The following is a 21,994-nucleotide window of genomic DNA, read 5'->3' as shown; positions in this document are numbered from 1 at the left end:
ATCGCTCAGCCAGCCACTGATTCTGACATGAAGCCCTACTGATCGCTGAGCAGACTGTCTACGTGCCTCGGTGGCAGCTGTGCAGATGGTGATCGGCACTTTTCACAGTTGCAAGAGACTGCAGTGCAAAGCAGCAATCTGGATGGATCACTCATAGTTAGATGAGCTGTATTTAAATATATAAAAAGATGCAGAAGGGTGCATTGTTATGTGTTGGTTAGGACAAAAATAAAGGTGTTTTATTTTGTTGCTGTATGTTTATCACATAATTATCTATGTTACAGCAGACTCACAAGAGTTTACAATCCAACCCTGCAGAGACTGAGCACAGACCTGTCAGCAGGATTATATCTGCTGCTTTCTTTATCTGAAAGTTTACATGTCTGAAAAGTGTAGTCACTGATGACACTGAAGACATGGGGCTTCATTTATAAAACAGACTTGCACAAAAAAACCACGTATAAGTAGTTTTTTATAAACTTTGATGTGGAAATGATCTTATCTCTAAGCAAAGTCTAGACTTGACACAAGTGATTTTCCTGCTGGTTATGTTAGGACTATTACAGTTTGGGACTCATATGCGCCCAAGCCTGTGGTGAACTTTATATCAGCTTTATGAACAATGTGAGAGGATCAGTTAAAGGTGCAGTGTGTTTGAATGAAGTAGAAGGCTAAGAAGAAAAAGGATATTGCTGGCTAAACCTCATTTGTGCAAGCATTATAGGATACTGTCAATTTTAAGGTAATTTGAGATTCATAGAAAGGCGCAGAGGTGTAAGTTACAAATAAGCTTCAAAACCTCCTTATAAATGAGGCTCATGGTGTCTGCAGCACACTTGCCAACACAGAGCTTTTCACTGCAGAAAACCCACGACAGATGCACTTATTTCACAGTTGGTGATTTTGAATGTGTCCCTGATGCAATGTGTGCTATTGTTGCGGAAACATTTCAAGTCATTGTATAATTTAGCTCCCTCCTGCAGAATTTAGAGCCATAAAAACAGAAGGTATGCAGGAGATCATCTTGCACTGCTCGTTTTATTTCAACAAGCTTTAGGCATTCTCAATTTTTTTCCTATAAATCTCTTTGCCACGCTTTGTGGCTTCTCATTTTCATTGTTCCAAGATTGTCTCGTGGTGTTTTTCAGTGGCTCTCAATTTCCAGTCTCTGGGCTTTCCTATGGACCTTAATGATGGCCGTTTCCAGGACAACGGGGGCTGTGGATACATCCTGAAGCCGGGACTGCTCATGTCCAGAGAGAGGAGCTTTGATCCCAGCTGCAGCCAGCGCCGCCTCACAACGACACACCTGCTGGTCAAGGTACAGCTATGGAGCACTGGATGCTCTGGGTGGCTTTATGGATTAAGGTGTAATGTTACTAGACTGTGTTTGTGCTTTTACATGCATGCAAGTGTGTTCAGCTGCACACTTAAGAGATTGTTTAGCAGAGCTCATCTTACTCTTTGCCTCCAGATTAATGCTTTCCTGCCGGATGCTGTAGACCAACAATGATGTAAAACTCCCTGAGAGTGTCTCTGTTTAATTAGATTATCTCCCTCAAAAAATAAAGGCAAAGGAGAGAGAGGGGTGAACTAATGCAATTAGACTCAGGGTCCAATTAATAAATCATCCCTTTTTCCATTATTTTAAGCATCTTAGTGGACAGTAATAGCAGCCCTTGTAATGTACTTTATCTAAACCACATGACAAACGGGGGAAGAAGCGGTAGAGAACACATTCACATCAAGGACGACGCTCACACACTAACTCTAAGTCCAATTATAAATCTGACAAGCTATCTGTAGTCAAAGTATTTATTTGAGTTTGTCACAAATCTGAGAGGACAGGAGGAAGGACTGATACTGACAGATGTCCATCATACACTTGGTATAATTTGAAAAACTACAACCTGATATATAAATAATATATTTAAATAATAATTATATATTTAATAAATATTGTAATGATAATTGTCTAAAATTATGTGGAAATGCATGTTTTTTAGTAACAACATAAACATTTCTTGGATGAGGACCCCCAAACAACCCCCATTGCAACCAAAGCACCTAAGCCCCCCAGAAACCTAGGGAACCCTGACATATATGGGGACCACAAAGCAATTATTGTATGGGCACCCAAATGGCCAGCCTCAGCTCTGATAACATGGGACTCATACAGACTTACTGCAGAAAAGGTAGATAGATAGATAGATAGATAGATAGATAGATAGATAGATAGATAGATAGATAGATAGATAGATAGATAGATAGATAGATAGATAGATAGATAGATAGATAGATAGATAGATAGATAGAGAAAATCCCTCTTAAAGGATTGGCTCAAACTAATTACAATAACTGACCTTTGAGCTGAATGCGTGTTTGTATTTTTCAACCAGATCCAGTCGTGGATCTTGGATTATTTGCTCAGTTGACCTAGCTCAGTCAGTATAGTGGCTGTTTTAAATGCAATCTGTTGCTTTAGAAACCTAAAACCAATAATCATAGAGTACTATGATTATTGGTTATACTGAAGAAGATGTGTATATTAGGATGTGTAGGCTCTCACAAGTTAAACAAAAGCATATCAGACATTGTCTCCTAATGAGGTATGCACACATGCTACGTCTTCCCAGCACAATGCATGAACTATAAATGTAGTGCATGTGCTCTGTTTTTGGATGCCCTGGGAAAAACCTTTATTTATTCACATCACCATTCTGTATTATTTGATCACTTCAAGGAAAATCGTGCAATCTTGACTCTGCTCTAAACTCAGTGGGAACCGAGTCATGAGCAGCATTCAGTGTTGTAACTTAGGTAGGGTTGAGTTTTCAATCTTTAAATAGTAAATAATTCATGTGTTCAGGAAAACAATATTTCCCCTTGAGACTATTTAGCATACAACTGTCAACTATAAGCAATGGTCTGTTTTTCAATAGCAAATCTATATGAAATGATTACTTCAGGCTGTTATCTATACACTCACAAGGACCATTGTAACTGTGAATGAGCATAAGGCAGGGTGTTTTGTAGCATGACTTCAGGGGAGGAAGGGGACTGTAATTTTGAGCCGGACACTGTAAAGCTCCATCAGTGCCAAGCGGGGCATGTCGTGATAAGTACATGCAGGTTTGTCTTTGATCAGAGCTGGGGAAGGGAAGACTCAGTGTGAGAGGACTGCAGATAAGCCTGCCTCTCTCCAGACTAGTGTAATTACAGTCCTGCCCTCTTCTTTTCTCTGCTCTTACTGGCTCTTCTCTTTTATAATTTCTGTTTTCTTATTTATCCCTGATGCCAATTACATTCTCATACACCCCCTGTGTGCTCATCTGGACTGCCTCTCTCTGTGTGTGTCTATCTACAGGTGATCAGAGGGTCCAACTTACCCGTCCCCAGGGGAGGCAAAGCTCTGGACGCCTTTGTCAGAGTAGAGATTCATGGGGTTCCATCAGACTCGTGCAGAAAAAACACACATACGGTCAAAAACTGTAAGTAATGCAAGACAATGATTTTTTTCAGTGTTCTCAGCATTGTTGAGAAAGACATTGGACATTGTGACTTTGACGATTCCTTGCATTAAAAATGGTGCTGGGGTGGCAACAGCCAAATGCTGTAGAACAATGACTTAATTGCAATAATATTGGAAGAGTAGGAGTAGTAACAACAGCCATACTAGGAGCTCTGTGAGGCTGCACTTAGCCACAACAGTGCTTTAAAGGCAACATTAAGAGGATATATTGGCAGAAATGGAATACAATCACCTGAAAATAAGAATTTTTGTTTTTGTTACCTTAAAATGAACTGTATTTATCTACAGGTGCCACAGGATGCTTTCAATGGAGGCTGCTATTTTGAACTGCCATGTTTCTACAGTAGCCCAGAACGGACAAACCTAACACTGGCTCTAGATAGGGCTGTTTGTGTTTTTTGTGCATTTTGCAGCCACTGTAGTTTCTTCTTTGCACTTGGAAGGGGAGGGTGAACTACGGGAAGGCTGGTCCTTCAAGCTAAATGCTAACGTCAGCATGCTAAAATGCTCACAATGACACCATGCTGATGTTAAGCAGTTATAATGCTTCCCATGTTTACCATATTAGTTAATGGTTTTAGTAGAGTAGCCAAGCGTCTGGGGTTTACCTAACTGAGTAGGTTTAATAAAAAAATATACATTGAGTGCAATAACCGGCAACAGCTTCTTTATTTTTATTTTTCTCACTCGAATCAACCCATGACTCTGACTATAACTCCTGCTAACTACAACAACTCTGAGGGGACACACTACCTCAAAGACAGAAACACATTACAAAATACAGGCTAGTCTTTTACAGTAATTAATTAATACTTAATTGGATAATTAGCAATAAAGAGAAACTACAGCTGAGACTGAATATCATTACTGTTCTGGTGTTTGGTCAGAAACCAAAGTATTGGACGTTAAAATTTTGACTTGATCATGGCACCAGATGAAGTTGTCACAATTCATCCTGAGGGGGACATGAATGTCTGTACAAAGTTTATCCATCCAAACATTGTCGAGACATTTAACCTCATGGTTGCACTAGAGGAAAGGTCAGGGGATCACAAAACCATCCTCTGGGTACCGTGAACACTGACGGCAATCCATCCAGGACCACAGTGGTGGACTGACTGGCTGACATTGTCATCTCCAAGGGCCACGAGCATGGCTAAAAACATGCCAATGTCTGGTTTTATACTAACACATGCAGATAGAAATACAAATGACAGTTAAGAACACGCCTACCTGCATAGTGTAGGGCAATGTAAAACTTCAAGTAAAAACATGGAAACCACCTAAACTGGAATCTAGGGAGTTTTCTATGACAGCAGTTTTTCTTCCTTTTAAATCTGTTTCCCAGTAAGCTGCTGTTGGGCTTCTGAGGGCAAATGTGCTGATGAGTTTCTTCAAAATGTACAAGTGGATTTCCTTTGAAGAGGAGTCTGTCATGTACTGTTGCTATGATTGAAAACATGGAGCTGACAGTCACTGCACACAGGATGAAGTGCTACAGTTTCAGTTGGATGGATATTTTCCATTCAGAACTATCATGGTATCCTATCACCATGATTCAAAATGACTAGAGCTAGTTTATTATTGTTTATAATGATAAATATGAAAATGACTGGTCTTAAATTTAACTGTCATCAGACGTGTGGAAGTTAATCCTAAAGCTGCCAAGGTTTTTGACAAACTCATATTTCAGCTGGTGTTCACCACAGATCATCTGTCGCATTTTATTTGGAGCTTCTTTTTCAAAGAACGACAACGTGAAAATTAACTTAATATCAAGACATAACATTGATGGGATACAACACTGTAATGCAGCTGCTGAGATGAGACAAAGAGAGAGCAGAGAGAGAGGGTGGGAGAGATAGTTAAGAGTCCTGGAGGGTGCAGAGCACTTATGCATGGGCATAAATCATAAAATCGTTTCACACTATGAAACAGATAAGGTCACTGGTGAATACAAATTAATGTGGATTTAGATTAAAACTTGGATGTTACAGAGCAACTTGAGAAAATTGTTTTGAATCAGAAATGGATTGAGAATTGCAGCAGAGATGAGTCATTAGTTATCTACTCGTGCTCTGCTCATTTGTCACTGAGAAATTGCACCTGTAACACTTGTCATGTATATCGTCATCATACTGTGGATCTGATAATTATGTATTCACTCGATGGATGGCAATTTCAATTGTTGGTCAGTTCACTACGTTGGTCCAGACTGAAATATCTCAACAATGCATTAAGATGAAATTTTGTAGACATTCAGTCCCGTAAAGGATGAATTGTAATAACTTTTTTAATTCCCCGACTATTCTTCTAGTGCCACTGGCAGGACATAATTTGAATTGAAATACCTGAAAAACTATCAATAAACTCATGGCATTACCCTTTAAAGGTCAAATGTGTAATATCAGCAGGATCTATTGGCAGAAATGGAATATAATATTGATAGGTATGTTACTTTAGACCTGTTTTTGTCTACAGACGCCGCAGGTCGCCTTCCATGGAGTCCACCATGTTGAACCTCCATGTTTCTACAGGAGCCCAGAACGGATAAACCAAACCCTGGCTATAGACAGGGCCCTTTGCTTTTTTAAAATTTTTTTTTTTTACCAGTTTCACTCCGACACAGAGCCTGTTCTCATACCCAGGTTGTCAAATACAGACGTGAGCGGTGTTGATGCCACTGATCCTACAGACTGGTCCTTTAAGTCCAATGTAGCCTCTCTTTTGACTGTTTCTTGGTCTCCATTAATTCCAGAGGGAAAATATCTGGTTGTTTAGCTGCTTGGATATACTGAAAAAAGCTAGCTGCAGTTGCCAAAAATGATGAGTGAATCGAAACAGTAAAGTTGAGGGCCATAAAACCAAAACAATGAGTCAAAAGAGACGCAGTAGAGCTGAGGGGACCTGCAGAGTATGTAGTTTCATCTTAAGTGGCGCCTTTCTAGTCATTTAACGGACAATAAAATTGTATCATAATTTGACTCATTGTTTAGAGAATATAAACATTTTGATTATACTGACTAAACCTGTTGATCTTTATTGATTTTGATGCACTGGTTGATTCTGATTACAGCTCTGAATCCTTACTGGAATACTGAAATGATCTTCAGCATCAGCGTCCCCGAACTCTGCCTCATCCGCTTCTGTGTCCGAGACCAGACCGGCCTTCTCAGCAGTGAGTTTGTGGGCCAGTACACCCTGCCCTTCACCAGCATAAAGAAAGGTGAGCCACAGAGGCAGAAAGAGAAAGAGGAGGTGGGGGGCTGGGAGTCAGATGGAGAGCTAAATTACATCAGGTGACTTTGTGTGACCATCATTGAATTTCCCTTCAGTACCAGTGTCAGCATTACTGAAGGTTGGTCTCTGGTTTCTGGAGTTTTTTATGGCTTCCACCAATCTATATGATGCGCATGTATTTAGCAGCTATACATACATTTCTTTTCACATTCCCCCTTCCTTCTCCATCTCCAGGCCACCGCTGGGTGCCTCTCCGGTCCCGAGACGGATGCAGTCTGGATCCAGCCACCCTCTTCGTCGTTGCTTGGTCTGCCTAAAAACAGCTCTCTATATCAGACTCACACACGCCATGCCAACCGATAGGGAAGCGTGGCTGATGTGGCAACAACAACAACAAAAATAAATAAATAAATCAAAAGCACCATTTCCTCAGATATAAATACCAGTTTTATTGTCAGAAAATAGATGTGCCTTTTCTCTACTGCCTGCGCTCTGTGCTGCAGAGGAAAAAAGGTTCCAGAAGGTTCCAGCAGCACTGAAAAGACTGACGAAGAATAACTCCCAGCTGGAGAAATCCCCAGAGCAGGATATTAGATTCTTATCATAGAATTAATAATTGATGCAAGTGCAATTATTGTGGTAGAGTTGAACACACATAAGATGATCTTACCCAACCACAAGAAACAGTGTTGGTTTTGGATTAATCATGTGTTCCAAAACAAAAGATACAATACGTCTATTAGGTCTGAAACTGATGAGTGATGCCAGGATACATTAATACAACATGAATACTACTATGAAAGAGTAGCAGCCAGCATTTTCACTGTGAGATACCCAGCAAGGAAAAATATAAATAGCATTCACAGAGGTATACATTATTAAACCAAATCCAGTGTGGGGAAGTCTATTTCTATCCTCGTTCATCACTAAATCCTATGAATGAGGCGGAGGAGAGCACGGGTCAGCAGGCCTGTCAGGAGGAGGATGGCATTAAGATAACGTGACAACCTGCCTAAGCCTAGAAAGAGTGTGAGCCTGTGTGTGTGTGTGTGTGTGTGTGTGTGTGTGTGAGGAGGTGCTTTTTCAGTGGTATTTGTGTGAGCATGTGGGCGTCTCCCTTTGCGTGTTTGTGCATGCATGTGCATAGCTGAATGCCACTGATGGATAAGACAAAGGATGGAGTGAGGGGCAGAGTGTTAACTCAGCCCCTCAGGCCAGAGAGGCAGAGTTGTCATCCTGCTCACACACTCTACCTCACCCCTCTCCCCCTGCTCACTCACCCTCCGGCCTCCCACCTCCAATTCCACTGGTCAAGGACATCCAGTTGACATAGCCCAAAGGGACACACACACACACACACACACACACACACACACACACACACACACACACACACACACACACACACACACACACACACACACACACACACACACACAGAGTCTGGGCAGGTATCAGGCAGGCAGCTCCTAACATCACGGCCACACCTCCTCTTTAATCTGTCACATCGACAGTCTCGACCACACACGTTTACGGTTTTGACTCGCAGAGAAGAAGAAGAAGAAGAAGAAGAAGAAGAAGAAACACAGTACAAACAAAGGTGCATGTATGATAATACAAGTAATAGTTTCTTTCCTTCATCCATAATCGTGGCCAAATCCAAACATTGGATTAATTAGCAAATGTCCTTCATCTGATCGCAATTTAATAATAAACAACTAATAATAAATGATACTTCACATAGTAAACAGTCTCCTTCCTGAGTCTTTTACTCAGCTTTGTAACTTCATCCAAATATATCATCCACTGCCAGCATATTTAGCTCTGGAGTGAAGTTAATTTACATCTGATAAATAGGTATAAATGAGAGTGCTCAGTTCCTCTACTCAGGTGAGTTTATCTCACTCATACAGTCTGAGAAATCTTTGGACTGATTCTTTCCCTAAGTGTGGTTGCACCCCCTTCTGGCAGCAGGCCTACAGTGCAGCTCTCTGAGGTCAGATTGCACAGTTCCCGAGGTTAAACCAGGCCTCCTTGTCAAGCAACTCCTTCTCCAGTTTAATGTTGGTTGCAGCCACAAAAGTCTTCTTGCTCTTCACTGTCACTTCCAGCACCATCCCATAAAGCAGTGGGACATTGTACTCCATCTGTGAATGAAAGGCAGATATTTTCAAACAACTCTACATTCAGAACATCCATTAATTTGAGGATTTGTCTTTTGTACAGTTTTGCTGTTATCTGAAATTTCTATGGAACAATTATTCTTTTGTTTCTTTGTATGTGGCTCTGTTAAGGCTTCACTTTGCAACATAAAAGGGAGCAAGAGGCTTGGGAGTGAGTATGTGGGAAGCTACTGGTCAGTGTCTGCAGGGTTCGACACTCAAAGATCACATCAGACTCACACAGCAGGCAGAACGGTGCCGCATTAAAAAGTGAACATTACACAAAGTAAGAGCAAATGTTTAAAGCTTTGAGTGGCAACAATTAAGCTCACGCGTGGATGTACAACATTTTTTATTTATTTTAATGAAACAACATTTAGAAATATAATTTAGCTTCCCATATACTTAACTTCAATTAAACGCCTGGACTTTTGTTTGCTTCAATCGCTGAACTCAACCTACGTTTATTTGGGACAGGCGTTTAATTCCTTTTGCAAAATGGCAACTAATTGAATTGCTTGCTGAAAGGTACATGTACTACTAGCCTATTATCAAATGATAAAAGCAATACTTTCTTAAACCTGCTCAGTAATCTAATGGTAAAACCACAGGATGCTGTGACTGTGCTAAATCATGAATATAGGATAAGAAGGATGGAAGTTGTACCAGTTCATTGAAGGTGGGGTTGTCATCATTGCGGACCACCTTTGTCTTCTTCTTGGAGCGCTGCTTAGGGTCTGGTCTCAGACGCGTGACCACGTAGGCATCGGGGTTAGAGCCGTTTGCCTGCTTCTGTTGAAAAGAGAAAAAAGGTTCATAAAGGACAACCAGCATATATTTAAGGGAAAACACATTTAGTATGTATGCTTTCCTCTTGTTAAAAGGTACAGATAATACAACTATAAGAGTAGAGGAAACTCACAATGTTCTTCAGGTGTTTTACCATGACTGAGAGCTTGCAGTCAGAGTGAGAAATGTAGAGCTGGATCTGAGGACGGGCTCCTGCAATAGATCAGCACATCAGTACCAGTTAGTCACAGCATGCCTTATAGTGTGTATTGTATCATCAGAATTTCCTCAAGACATAGCAAAAAGGTAGTCCTCAAATACTAAATATTACTTTTATTATGATGTTTTTTTCCCCATAAAATCTTTCACAATCTTTTTTTATACACCCAAGTGCAGAAATGTACCTGTCACCACAGGTTCTTGGACTATGTTGGGGCCATCCAGGAACAAGCTGCACACGTATTCATTCTGCAGAGCGAGGCAGGTTCACAAGTTAGAGTCAGTTATAACAAGAGATCACTGACTAAATCAACCAGTGATAAGAGGAACTTACTCCCTTGCATGGTCCCTCAAAAAGCTGCTCCAGGTATTTATTCAGCTGAGTCACCCTCTTGCCTGGGGTGAATGACATCTTATACCAGCCAGGAAACCTATAAGGGAGAAGGAGTTAAGACATGTATCAAATTAGGTTATTACTATCAAAGAAAAAACAGTGCTTCAAATGAAGTCGTTTTTTTCTTTACTCACTGAGGCAGTGTAGATTCAATAAAGTATTTCTGCAGCTGCTTATGGATCAGCTCAAACTGCCCAAATGTCTTCTCACTGTTCAGATACCCATCATGAATGGTTACTCTCAGGTCATAGATCTGCACATTAACGAAACAAATTATCCTATTAGGTTGCAGGGTGAGTAAATGAGGAGAGACTGCTGATAACCCAATATGCATGTTGAAGCTCCCATGTATGTGTTAAATATTGTTCAGCTTATTCCCAGCTAACTTCATGAGTTTTTTGGTAACTGGCCTGCACCTTATTGGAACAAGAAAGTTCACCAATTTTGAAAACTAACCTCAGGCCTCAAGGTGTTTCAATGCCATAACCATGGGCTATCACTGTGCTTTCTATTATATAAACCAATCCTAACCAAGTAACTTCTTCACCATAGTTTTACTGTTAGAGAAACTGCTAGGAAACCTTTTATTTATACCATCTTTATGTAAATACCTGAATGAATGATACTTGTCATTGCCACTAATACTGCTACACGCTGAATCTGAGGAACTAGACACATCTCTGCTTCTGCTGACTGACAAGGTGCTCCATCTCTGCCTCCAAACAGTTTTACCTGACATCTGGAAGTATATTCTGTTCAAAGAGCAGTGAAATACCAACAAACACCAGTAATACTCCTCACTCAACTCTGGAGAGTGAGGCAAAGACTTTCCAAACATAGCGCTGCTGCCTATGAGGCCATAAGTGACAGCTGACCCAACACACACACACACCAGGGATTACTCTTCCCAGAACAAATGTGTGTGAACCTGCTGTCAGTTCCAGGTGTTTTATCGGCTCACCTGGCTATTAAGATTCAACACAAAGCTTTGTGGTGGACCAGGCAGAATTTGTCAGTGACATTTCGTTATAAAACTGAGCTCTGAGGTCAACATTTTCTGCCTGAATTACTACAGCACAAAGAGCAACATGCAGCCTCACCACATCTTTTCCCCTGATGGTGTATCCCTGGATGACTGCCTCTTGGATGTTGGTGCTGGGAGCAGGAATGCCGTTCTTGGTAAGTGGTTCCTGTTTCTTCCCTTGAGCTATGCTGTGTGTCAGGAAGTTAAATTTGACTGCAACACAGCCCATGCTTTCCTTGATCTTCCTATATCATGAAGAATACAAGCTGTTATTTTGATAATCAGATTAATAAAAATAAAATATGGGATATTTTGAGGAATTTGTTAGAAAGACAGACTGTGTGCATCAACTTACTTTGTAAAGTAGGATGTGGCTTCCAGGTCTGTGTCACGAGGTCGGAGGTTGTTCTGGACATATTGCAGGTCATTAGAGTCCTTCAGTTCTGGCATCCCTGCATGCAGCATCTGGAAAACAAATGTGCACCACAAATGAAAAGGTGTTTTATGTATTCTCAGATACAGCTATGAAGGTGATACCATGGTTACTTGGTAAAGGTCTTACCAGCTCCAACAAGCTGAGTATGAGTGCAGAGCGCTGTCTGATTATGTTGTAAGCTTCACAGCAGAGCTCCACAAAGCGATGCAAACGCTGAGGCTTCTTCCCCCCGCATGAGATAAAGTGTTGCATCTCAGATGTATAGATGAACGGTGATCGGTCCCTATCATTGCAAATAAAAGAGTGGGGGGGAGGTTCTTGTTAATTCACATTATTGTCTGTGACTTTATACTTTTCTGTATCTCCTTTCTGCTCAAACAAAATCCCCACTCTTTTTACTTCCAAAATACTGCTTGACTTTTTATTGACTTACCTTTTAAAGTTTCCAAATTTCTGTGCATTGCCCATAATCTTGCCGAAGTCGATGTGAAACATGTGTCCACTGTGTTTCAACATGATGTTGTCATTGTGGCGGTCACAGATCCCCAGGATGAAGGTGGCCACGCACCACCCTGCACACGAGTGGATGAAGTTCATCACAGCCTGCACATGCACAGTAAGAGAGAGTTTAACAAAAGCAAAAGTGAATATTCAATTGCACGGTCAAGTATAATGGTTATCAAAGATTTTGTAGTGGTCTTAACCTCCTCATAGTCCTCCTTAGTTTTGTTCCACATGTGGAACCATTTCTCTAGTGTGTCTTTTCGAAGGGTGCCACCCAGACCCCACTCCTGCTGAATCGTCCCAAGGGTCACTGCCTCTGGAACCACCTCCACCAGGCCTGACAAATACATAGAATATATGTTGGAAAACATGGATTCACAGCCACATAGATATAAGACGGAGAAACTATTAATGTGCATTTAAAAACACAAACTAATAAACTTACCTTGAGCTCGTCCCGTAGAAAGACACCTGTAGGTGATCATTCGGAGGTCCAGCCCCTCCTGGAGCCAAATCCTGTCCATCACACGGACTATCTGAAGTACCAGCATGTCCTGACGCAGGTTATCTCCTGTCTGAACAACACATTTAACTGAGGAATGAAACAGCTGACTCAGCAAGACAGCCTAAGTGCCATCTCAAAAGTATCCTCTTCATGTTGAGCTGTTTGTGCAAGCTGCTCTGTAACTGACCACAAGCTTTGATTTCCCCTCTAAGGAGACAAGAAAAAAGACAATGGGCCTCATGCGAGACATACTCGTACGAACAGATGCATTCTGATGATTTAAGAAAAATGGTAGCTGTGAGAATTGCTCATTTTGCATATTTTGGCAAAGCAGCTTTTCATCTTCTGTTGCAGCGTACAGTGCAACATCCCCAACTGTATGCTATAATATTATCCCTTCTAATATCTCAGTGATTGCCACATGAACGCCTTTCATATTAGTCATGGATCCCTTTGATTAAGAAAAGCATTTACCATCCAACTTAATGTCAACCCACTCTCCCTTTCACATTAGGCACTCCTCTGATAACATCTTTTGGCAGCTTAAGTATTAATATTTTCTAATACAACTACTAACACTTTCTTTTCTTAAGACAGGTAGTTTTATATGACCATTTTAGGAGCATTGATTGCGCTAATGATGAAGCTTCACACATGTGCACTCCCTCATGAACGGGTGATATACATCAGACTTGAACAAGTGATTTGTGACAAGTGAAAATCTCCAAGAAAAAATAAGAAGTTTAGGATAGGAATATATGGACATTGATCAGATGATGTTTTCTGGATCAGTAAAAAAAAACATATTATTACCAACCTTGCAGATGACACTGACATTGTTGGCCAGAGGGTCAGTGCAGATGAATGAGATCCCCAGAGGAGCAGCATTGGAGTTGTAGAACTTACAGGCCTGTAAGTAACATGTCAAAAGCATTTAATACTCCTGCTATAGAACTGTGTGCATATTAGATTACAGTAATGATATAACCGGTCAAATATAAGACCTGGCATGCTCAATTTTAATGTCTTTACAGTCTGATGGGTGTTGACCCCAAAAAGCCTAGGGCTGAAATCATGTCGATTTTCTTCTGCTAAAAATATTATAGGTAACTTATATACTTATTTGCCAGTGCTGACAACTTTATTTACTATGACCTTAAATTTGTAATGTGTTGAGTTCTTACATCCACGTCCAATGCCTTTACACGGACTGCAGGATCCAGTGGCAGACAACAGCTGATCCCATTTCTGAAGAAGTCATCAATCTTCTGCTTTTCTTTCATCAAAACATTCTGCAGACCGATGCATAAAATGAAATAACTAACTAAATAAGTTCAGTAAATAAGTCATAACAATGGAGGTGGAGATATTGAGCCATTGAGTGGGTGAGTAAATGAATAAATGAGAGATCTGTTTACAGACCTTGCGTCGAGTCTTTTCAGCAGTGCGAACCTTCTCCGCCACGTGTACAAGCACAGACACCAGGCGGGTTTCATGTTCCAGCTCCTGCCTCAGTGCCTTGCCGCAACAGTGCCGCAGTGCAGCCTGAACCTTACTGAACCAGCTCTGGTAGTAGGGGTCAGTGTGGGCATCCTCCAGCAGCCTGTCAGCATGTACAACAGTAATAATTGATGATATATTAATTCCCCTTATAATATTACTGGGGATTACATCATCTCTAAAACTTCATAACTGGCATAACTTGACTGAGATTTTCTTTTGTCATTATGTTATCAACATTTTCAAGTGGATTAAACAACAGCAGTGTTAGTAGTAATCCAAAATGACATTCCCTCAGTTTGATGTATGACTTTGCTGCTCACCAGTAGAGTTGCTGGGCAATCTGAATGTTCTTCAGTGATCTCTCCAACAGCAGCATCACCAGAGGTCCATCCAACTCCCACTCACTCTTCAGAGCCTGCAGGACCGGATAACTGATCAAACTAACGTCAAACCACTGAGGAATCTCTAGATCTCTAGTGTGCCACCCATTCTCATATTTAAAATCCGATGGCTTAAACCAACTAAACATTGACCTGGTCTTGTGCTAAAATAATAAGCTCTAAAGACAGATACAGGATGTGTGTATATGTGTTATTGTGCTTACCTGGACCAACTGTGGCAGAAACAAATCTAGCTCTCCATCTGGTATCTGTTCAAAGTAGTGAACTGCAGCCCTCCGCACAGTCTGATCATGAACACTGAAAAGAATATATAAATTCACCAAACAAGACTAATGGAAAGCTGAATCATGGTTGTGATCACAGATATTGCATTCACTGTCCCAATAAAGACACATTAAATTAATAACATGAGACGTACCTCTCCTACTAAAGAACTAATAGATTGATGAGAGTGTTTAAATTCACCTATTACAAGTACTTGAGTGTTTGATGAGTAGCTTAAGTGCTACATAAACACAAAAGTGTGCACCTTCTCTGAAAACTGAACACCTTTTCAGTGAGTTTGGCTAGTTATTTTTCTTTTATTTGTCAGCGAAGGACAGACACAGCCAGAGAGAAACTAACTACCATACTGCATATAGTACTGCAGAAACTGAGCTTATGACCAACATATGGAAATCAGGGAGCATATAAAAGAGCAACCAAACCACATACTGCTGTACACGGGGAAAGTACATTTACTCAAGTACTGGACTTAAGTACAGTACATTTTTAAGGTACTCGTACTTTGTTTTTTTATTTGACAGCTTTACTGATTAGAATTTGTAGATTCAGTTAATACAAAATATCAATCAGCTCATACATTATGATATTATTATGGATTAAGCTACCCAGCCGTATATAAAGTAGCTGAAATTAGCCACCTTTTATCAAGTGCAACATTAGTCAAACTAATTACATACATTAATGCATCATTAATTGTAATCCAGTGATATAAATATGATTCTGAAATTAGCCATTTTGCATAACTTTTTGGGTACTTCAAGTAATTTTGATGCTTATACTAAGATTTTAAATGTAGGACTTCTATTTGTAATAGAGTATTTTTACTCTGTGGTATTACTACTTTCACCTCCCCCACTGCAGGACGTACTGTAGCTATGAAGCGAAACACAAACAAACAGCAATAAAACAAGCCTTTCTCCATGTTCTGAATGTTATCTTCTTTTATTGGTCCAGGCAGCTTTGCTGTGTCCACATTTCCGTAATTAAGCCAGGTGTAACCTACCTGTCACTGAGCAGGAAGAGGGCCTCTTCAGGTAGATGGATGGGCCAGTTCTCTACAATTGTGTAGATTTCTGTCAAGTCTTCAGGCTGCCACCGGGGGACTGCACCCACCAGGAGGTGGAGGAAAGTACTAGCTTTCTCACTACAGTAACGCTTACTCCAGAGGAAAGCCTTCTCATTTTGTGTTAGACTGGGGAAGGAGATACAATGACAGGAATGTATTTAGGGATAGTAAGAAATGTCTAAAAATAAATGTAATAATATAATGTGTACTCTACTCACAAGCAGAGGCAGTGCTTCCTAGAGACATCCAGCATTTTTTTTTGCAAATCCTCACAAGGATGAGTAAATATGACTGAACCCGGCAGTGCGATGGGTCTCTGATACTTCCACTCAAAATGATCCTGAAACTGGAGCTGGGGAACAAAGGGAGGATGAATGTTTGAACAGGTAATGTGGTGTGGTTTTTGTTTTGGTCAACAGAGGGCAGAGTTGTCCAGCACTTCTGACCTGCAGTATGACCCCGATGGGCTGTCTGTGACTGTCAAACAGGGCAGGAGAGGGAGGAGCAGCAAGCTCAGCCAGTGTGGACATACTGAGCAGAACGGTCCCATTCACCAGAGTCCTAGACACACAGTTCAAATACTGCATGTTACCTATTTCACAATTGTGCCTAAGAGCTCAGGAATCAAACCCCTCCAGCTTCATCCTTTATTAGCATTAAGTGGTATGTGAAGTTTGAATTTTAAACCAATACAAAAGTCTTAATATATGTACTTTACGAGATGGGGTTAACATTGTAGAGCACCTACTGGTTGCTGTAAAGAGGTAGTACAGCCCAGCCTAAAAGCTCGGCATTCTTGCCACGCTTGGAGCCCTTGAGGCGAAATGTCATCATGGTCTCATATGGCAGCTGATTTACTGGAACAGGGAACACCATCCTACAAAAAAAAAAAAAAACATACAGTGAAAACAAATGTCAGCCATCTATTTATGTTATCACTCAAATATTTTACTTTGCTCTTTGTTCTTAATTTTTTTTTTATATTTTTCCTACTATTGCTTTAAATCTGTATCAAAATGAAGTGATATAAACTATTTCTCACACACACTTATGACACAACAGACCAGTACAAAAAGAGCCTGGATCAGATGGGCACTTCACCACAAGGACAGTAAGATCCACTTCCACTTCCTTATCAGTGACAATGGAATTCTTATGTGAACAAGATTGATTATGCTAAAAAAAACATTTACACTTGGAGACACTTACATACGGTTACACTGGATCTTGTTTCCGAACGATAAGGCCGTGCTGATGTTCTCAGAAATACCAGTGTCACAGATCTTTGTTCCTCCATACGTCAACTCACAGGAAACAGAGAAGAACTCATAACTAAAAATGGAGTGAAAAGAGAAAGCCATAAAACCAAGCGTTCTTAACAGGGATGTAGTTAATTTGTATTTGTGAGCATGTATTTGGGTCTGTACATGCGTGCACAAAAATGTCTGTGTGTCTTTCTGCGACTGCAAATGCACACATACCCGGTCATCCAAGAGAGTTGCAGTTTGTAGAGAGCAGCGATACTAAACTGTAAGATTTCAGAGTTATCATCCACGTCATGTATTTGTGGGGTTCTGGTTACCTCCTCGCCTCTGAAGTCTGAATGGAAGTTGTCAAAAAAGATCTGCAGCACTTTCTGCAGTGCGCCATGGAGCATGATCATGGCTAGAATACAGAGAATAAATATCAGTTTAGACAATTTAAAAGTCAATATATAAAATCAGGTAACACTTCACTTTAAAATCCTCCTATTTAGCATTTATAAGCAGTGTACAAATATTTAATAAATGGTTTAAAACAATGCAGTTATAAGCACATTTTAAAGAGTTTATTAATCTAAGGTATTTGTGAACAATGCCTACGTTTCCTGTTTTCCTATGAAAATATATTTTATATTATTATTATTATTATTATTATTATTATTATTATACAAATGTGTTTTAATATATTATCACTCATTATCTGTTTATACATTTGCCTCCACGTATTAGTGGGTCCACAGGAGGAGTTATAGTTGGTGACAAATATATAACACTTATATATGCTTACAACTACATAATAGTGTGTTATAAACCATTTATACTGCTTAATAATAGAGGTTAAGACTTTGACCGTATACCGCAATGTCCCTGTGTTGATTACAAACCACAACAATGGCATTATAGTTGAGTAACAGCTTCTCACCAGTTTCACACTCAGACATCTCATCATGACTCTGCAAAAAAAAGGAAGGAAACAGCATTGTACTGTTGATCAGAGGCTCAAAGAAACATTTCACATTTATTTGGTGCACAGCAGTGTTCAATAACTCGGCAGATGGGAAAAGTGGTAGGATTGACCTGTAGAATTTTTCGCAAAAGACCTACCAGAGGTATGGGAATTATACGGTTGAGCCTGCCAATAGTGTCCTCCAACTCCTGACACGAGAGCCCACACAGAAGATTGCTGATGGTGCGAACACAGCCCACGAGCACATTAACGTTCATCCCAGACTACAGACACGATGAGATCAGATCCAAGTAAGAGAAATACCAGAACGTTAGCTTAGGATACATCACTCCCACTGATAAATCTGAATTAGCCTGAGGTGGTAAAGCCCACATTATATAGGTTTAAAACAAATGCAAAGAATAACAAATGCTGATGGATATGTGTGTGAGAGAAATATGTTATCCTGACTTTACTGACCTTACATCTCATCAGATCTGTCACCTCTCTGCTGTAGCTTCTGAACACCTCCTGCAGACTAAACCTGAGAGAGGAGGAAAGGTTAAACATGCAACAGATCACAAAGTGGTAGGAAACATCAAAGCAAAGCTACCTTTCTGAATGTTTTCTACAAACAGACATCAGTTGACACATGACCCACTGAACAGTTGTTATTGAACCCATTTCACAAAGCTGATGTGGGACTGCCCGGCATCTTACTTGCAGGTGTTGAAGACACAGCCAGGGCGCAGGAGCTGGAACAGTTGGCATGAGGGTTTGTCATCTTCCCCCTAAGAGAACAAAACATGGTTTAAAATACTGATTGTCGTGTAAGATTTATTATGTACTATTCCTGAATAAATATATAATCTCATATAGACATATATATATATATATATAAATAAAGCATGTCAAATCTTTAAATGGCATTAATTGGCTTTTTATGACTATAAATGTATGGACACATTAGCTTCACCTTTATTCTATTTAATTCTTACTGCTAAAAGCCGCCTGCCATGACGTGATGTGTAAACAGAACAAAGTCAAGAAGTCAGGGTGGAGGTTTTTACAGCCCTGATGATAACACGCTGGCCGGGAGCCAAGCACAGGTGTTTAAGAAAGAAGCATTTCAAGACTGAAGACAGGCAACCCTGTAACCCTGTAGGTGGGAACAGAGAAGGAGTTTTAATTGACTTACATCCCTAACCAGACGGTGTTTGACGTTGTTCAAGTGGAGCAGTCGGAGGGGCACTTTTAGTTTAAACTTGATGTACTTCTGAATAGTCTCATGCATACCCAGCAGTGCTTCACTAAAGGAGAGATATGGGAAATTCCATTTGGTGCTTCGAACAATGAATGTGGAAACACACACACCATGTTTAAATAGCAGATCACAGACAAAAAGCTCACAGTTAACGGATAAACAATAATTTCTGGATTGTTCACTTACTTTTGGAGATATTCCTCAGAATCACACAGTTTCAAAACATACTGCCCACTTGTTCTGGGAGTGACATCCAGCAGCTGGAAGAGTTCATCAATCAGACTCTTCACTGTCTTGTTCACTGGATAAAAGATTAGAGTTCAGAGTCCACACACTTCTGCCAACATGTGCAGTGACAGAAGAATTGTGTAAATTCAAGTGTCAAGTGTCAAGTGGCATCAAGTACTGTAGTGCAGAACAACTATGCAGAGGTGGTATATCAATAAGTAAACTCAAGTACAAGTACAATTTTGAGGTACTGGTACTGCTCATTTATAAATCTACTTTTTACTCCACTTACCTGTGGTGGGGAAAGGGATCTGGTGATCGTCCCAGTCAGTGGCCACAGTGACATTTACCTCCACCTGCTGCAGCAGGGCAGGGTGGATGTATAACAATCGACCGCATACCATACCCGAGTTATGAACGCTGTCTGTGTGCTTATACCTTGACATTAACCTGCCAGACAGAAGGAAAAAAAGGGGTTGCTAGTGTGAAAGTGAAACTATGCTGACAAACATGTTCTATATTTAAACTTCATATGAAAAAAACATGATTCATTTCAGTTCTCAAATGGTAAAAAAAACAATGTTGAACTTAACAACAGAGCAGAAATCATTTAGTTTCTGTTAAGAAAATAAAATACAACTATACAATCCCATAATTAAAAGCTACACTGATTACAAAATGAATGCTATGATATTTACCACATTTTTAGATCCTGGAGCACTTTATTGTGTTATATTATGTTTCTCTATTGTCTGAGTTGTTAGTAAAATATGTTATCCAGAGGAATGCCTTGTCTCTACCTATGGGTACAAATAAAGTAACCTGAACCTGCATCTGTTTTTGTTTGTCATTTTGAGAGTTAAGGTGTCATAAGGGTGGATATTTAAGACAAAACTTTACTCTTCTTACTTGGAAGTTGCAGCACAAAACAAAGCCAGACTCTTGGTGCTGCCTTGAGGAGTGTCTATTAGTTTGATGGTCCATGGGTCCTGATGTGAAAGAAAAAAGAAATCTGGGTTATTCTGGTATTTTTAATGAATCATAAGAGCTCTTTGTCTTTGCGGAAGGAGAAACCACTAGAGATACTCACATGATTATCTGCTTCTGTCCTAGAACGGATCAGTTTTTCAACAGGCTCACTGTGGTCGAAGGAAAACATCTTTTTGCTGAGGGGTGCTCGTGTCCTGGGGGGAACAGGAGGGGGTTCTCGTCTACCTGGCAAACATGCGATAGGACAACTAGATAGCCTGTTACGGAGTGGAAGGGGAGGCCCATTTGCGCTTTGGTGGTGTGTATTCCCAGGATCTACTCTTCCATGACCCCATGGCTGGTCCGGCGGTTTGGGTTGGGAGTTAGGTGGGGCTATGAGCCCATCCAAGGTGCTCTCATATATAGGTTCCACATTATCTTCAGGAAAGATGTCAAGGTAGTCGTAAGTGTGTGTTTCATGTAAATCCTCAGTAAGAGGTTTGGGGGCATCTGAAACACTTGCGTCTTGTCTCTGGATTGTTCCACTTTGCCTTTGAGGAGGATCCATCACATTTTAGATGGTGCGATATCTCAGCATGTCCTCAGTTCATATCATGGAAGAATGCAGAACTATGTGACATTATGACAAAAAAAGACTGAGTTACAATAGTGTATAAGATTGCAGGCAGGACAAGTAGGCACTTTTATGACTGAGTCTAACTGAACCTGAGGGTTTACGTTGGTCTAATAATTAACTAGCTTTCAAATCTTAACAGGAAATCTAACAGTCCGCGCCACTTCACAAATGAAAATACTTTTGCACACTTGTGTAAAGTGAAACAATACAAAAGTCTTTAATACCACCACTATCATTACATTATACATCATACCATGTAACTTTAATTTTAATTGTGCTTAACCTGAGCTCATTAATACACTGTCAAAACTCTAATCTACTAGAACACAGACTGATACTGTATTTTTCAGTAGAAAAGCAGACATTTACTATAAGCATATTCAAAGTTTACCATTTTAGATTAGCTGCAATTAACAAACTTAATCTTAGTTCAAAGTCAAAGTACTCTGAGCTCTTTTGTTGGCAACTTACCGTCAAAGCTTCCATCCTGTGTAGACAAGGTGAATGCTTCACTAAGCCATGCTAAGCAAGTTAGACCAGTAAAACATTTGGAAAGCTTCCTATCTGTTTCCTGCCAGTGTCCCTCCCCTCTTCTTCCTCCTGCAGCCCATAACAACTCTCCCTCTGC

At 40.3% G+C, this 21,994-nt stretch overlaps 2 protein-coding genes across 2 annotated transcripts in view; one reads left to right on the top strand and one right to left on the bottom strand.

Annotated features, from left to right (window-relative positions):
• The window catches only part of LOC127352756 (1-phosphatidylinositol 4,5-bisphosphate phosphodiesterase zeta-1-like), a 33,687-nt gene extending 26,484 nt beyond the window's left edge, over positions 1 to 7,203 (top strand). Inside the window, exons 9-12 of the mRNA XM_051381404.1 lie at positions 1,149 to 1,321; positions 3,368 to 3,491; positions 6,609 to 6,758; positions 7,007 to 7,203. Of these exons, the coding sequence (XP_051237364.1) occupies positions 1,149 to 1,321; positions 3,368 to 3,491; positions 6,609 to 6,758; positions 7,007 to 7,089 (530 nt within the window). The 3' untranslated portion in view covers positions 7,090 to 7,203. The remainder of the gene's footprint in view (positions 1 to 1,148; positions 1,322 to 3,367; positions 3,492 to 6,608; positions 6,759 to 7,006) is intronic.
• pik3c2g (phosphatidylinositol-4-phosphate 3-kinase catalytic subunit type 2 gamma) lies at positions 7,197 to 21,948 on the bottom strand. The gene is made up of 33 exons (XM_051381389.1): positions 21,838 to 21,948; positions 20,851 to 21,359; positions 20,670 to 20,749; positions 20,053 to 20,210; positions 19,719 to 19,833; positions 19,467 to 19,578; positions 18,989 to 19,059; positions 18,749 to 18,812; positions 18,427 to 18,552; positions 18,245 to 18,275; positions 17,542 to 17,725; positions 17,270 to 17,392; positions 16,809 to 16,937; positions 16,507 to 16,621; positions 16,279 to 16,412; positions 15,998 to 16,186; positions 14,913 to 15,006; positions 14,629 to 14,723; positions 14,228 to 14,408; positions 13,990 to 14,097; positions 13,623 to 13,715; positions 12,746 to 12,875; positions 12,501 to 12,637; positions 12,230 to 12,399; positions 11,923 to 12,079; positions 11,716 to 11,825; positions 11,437 to 11,605; positions 10,471 to 10,589; positions 10,277 to 10,373; positions 10,128 to 10,191; positions 9,857 to 9,936; positions 9,601 to 9,726; positions 7,197 to 8,919 (listed from the first exon to the last, which is right to left on the bottom strand). The coding sequence occupies exons 2-33, from the start codon at positions 21,295 to 21,297 to the stop codon at positions 8,770 to 8,772; spliced, it is 4,158 nt and encodes a 1,385-aa protein (XP_051237349.1). The 5' UTR covers positions 21,298 to 21,359; positions 21,838 to 21,948; the 3' UTR covers positions 7,197 to 8,769.
• Positions 21,949 to 21,994: the final 46 nt, after the last annotated feature.

Source organism: Dicentrarchus labrax, unplaced genomic scaffold, assembly GCF_905237075.1.
Source record: "Dicentrarchus labrax unplaced genomic scaffold, dlabrax2021, whole genome shotgun sequence".
Taxonomy (NCBI): Eukaryota; Metazoa; Chordata; class Actinopteri; family Moronidae; genus Dicentrarchus; species Dicentrarchus labrax.
The sequence above is the reverse complement of the archived record's forward strand: the minus strand, read 5'-3'. Positions and strand labels throughout refer to the sequence as shown.

Coding starts and splice junctions, on each gene's coding strand:
- pik3c2g (XM_051381389.1), bottom strand. CDS start 21,297: ATGGATCCTCCTCAAAGGCAAAGTGGAACAATCCAGAGACAAGACGCA. Junction 20,211..20,669: donor TTTTGTGCTGCAACTTCCAA/GTAAGAAGAGTA, acceptor TCTGTCTGGCAG/GTTAATGTCAAGGTATAAGC. Junction 11,606..11,715: donor GCCACATCCTACTTTACAAA/GTAAGTTGATGC, acceptor TTCATGATATAG/GAAGATCAAGGAAAGCATGG.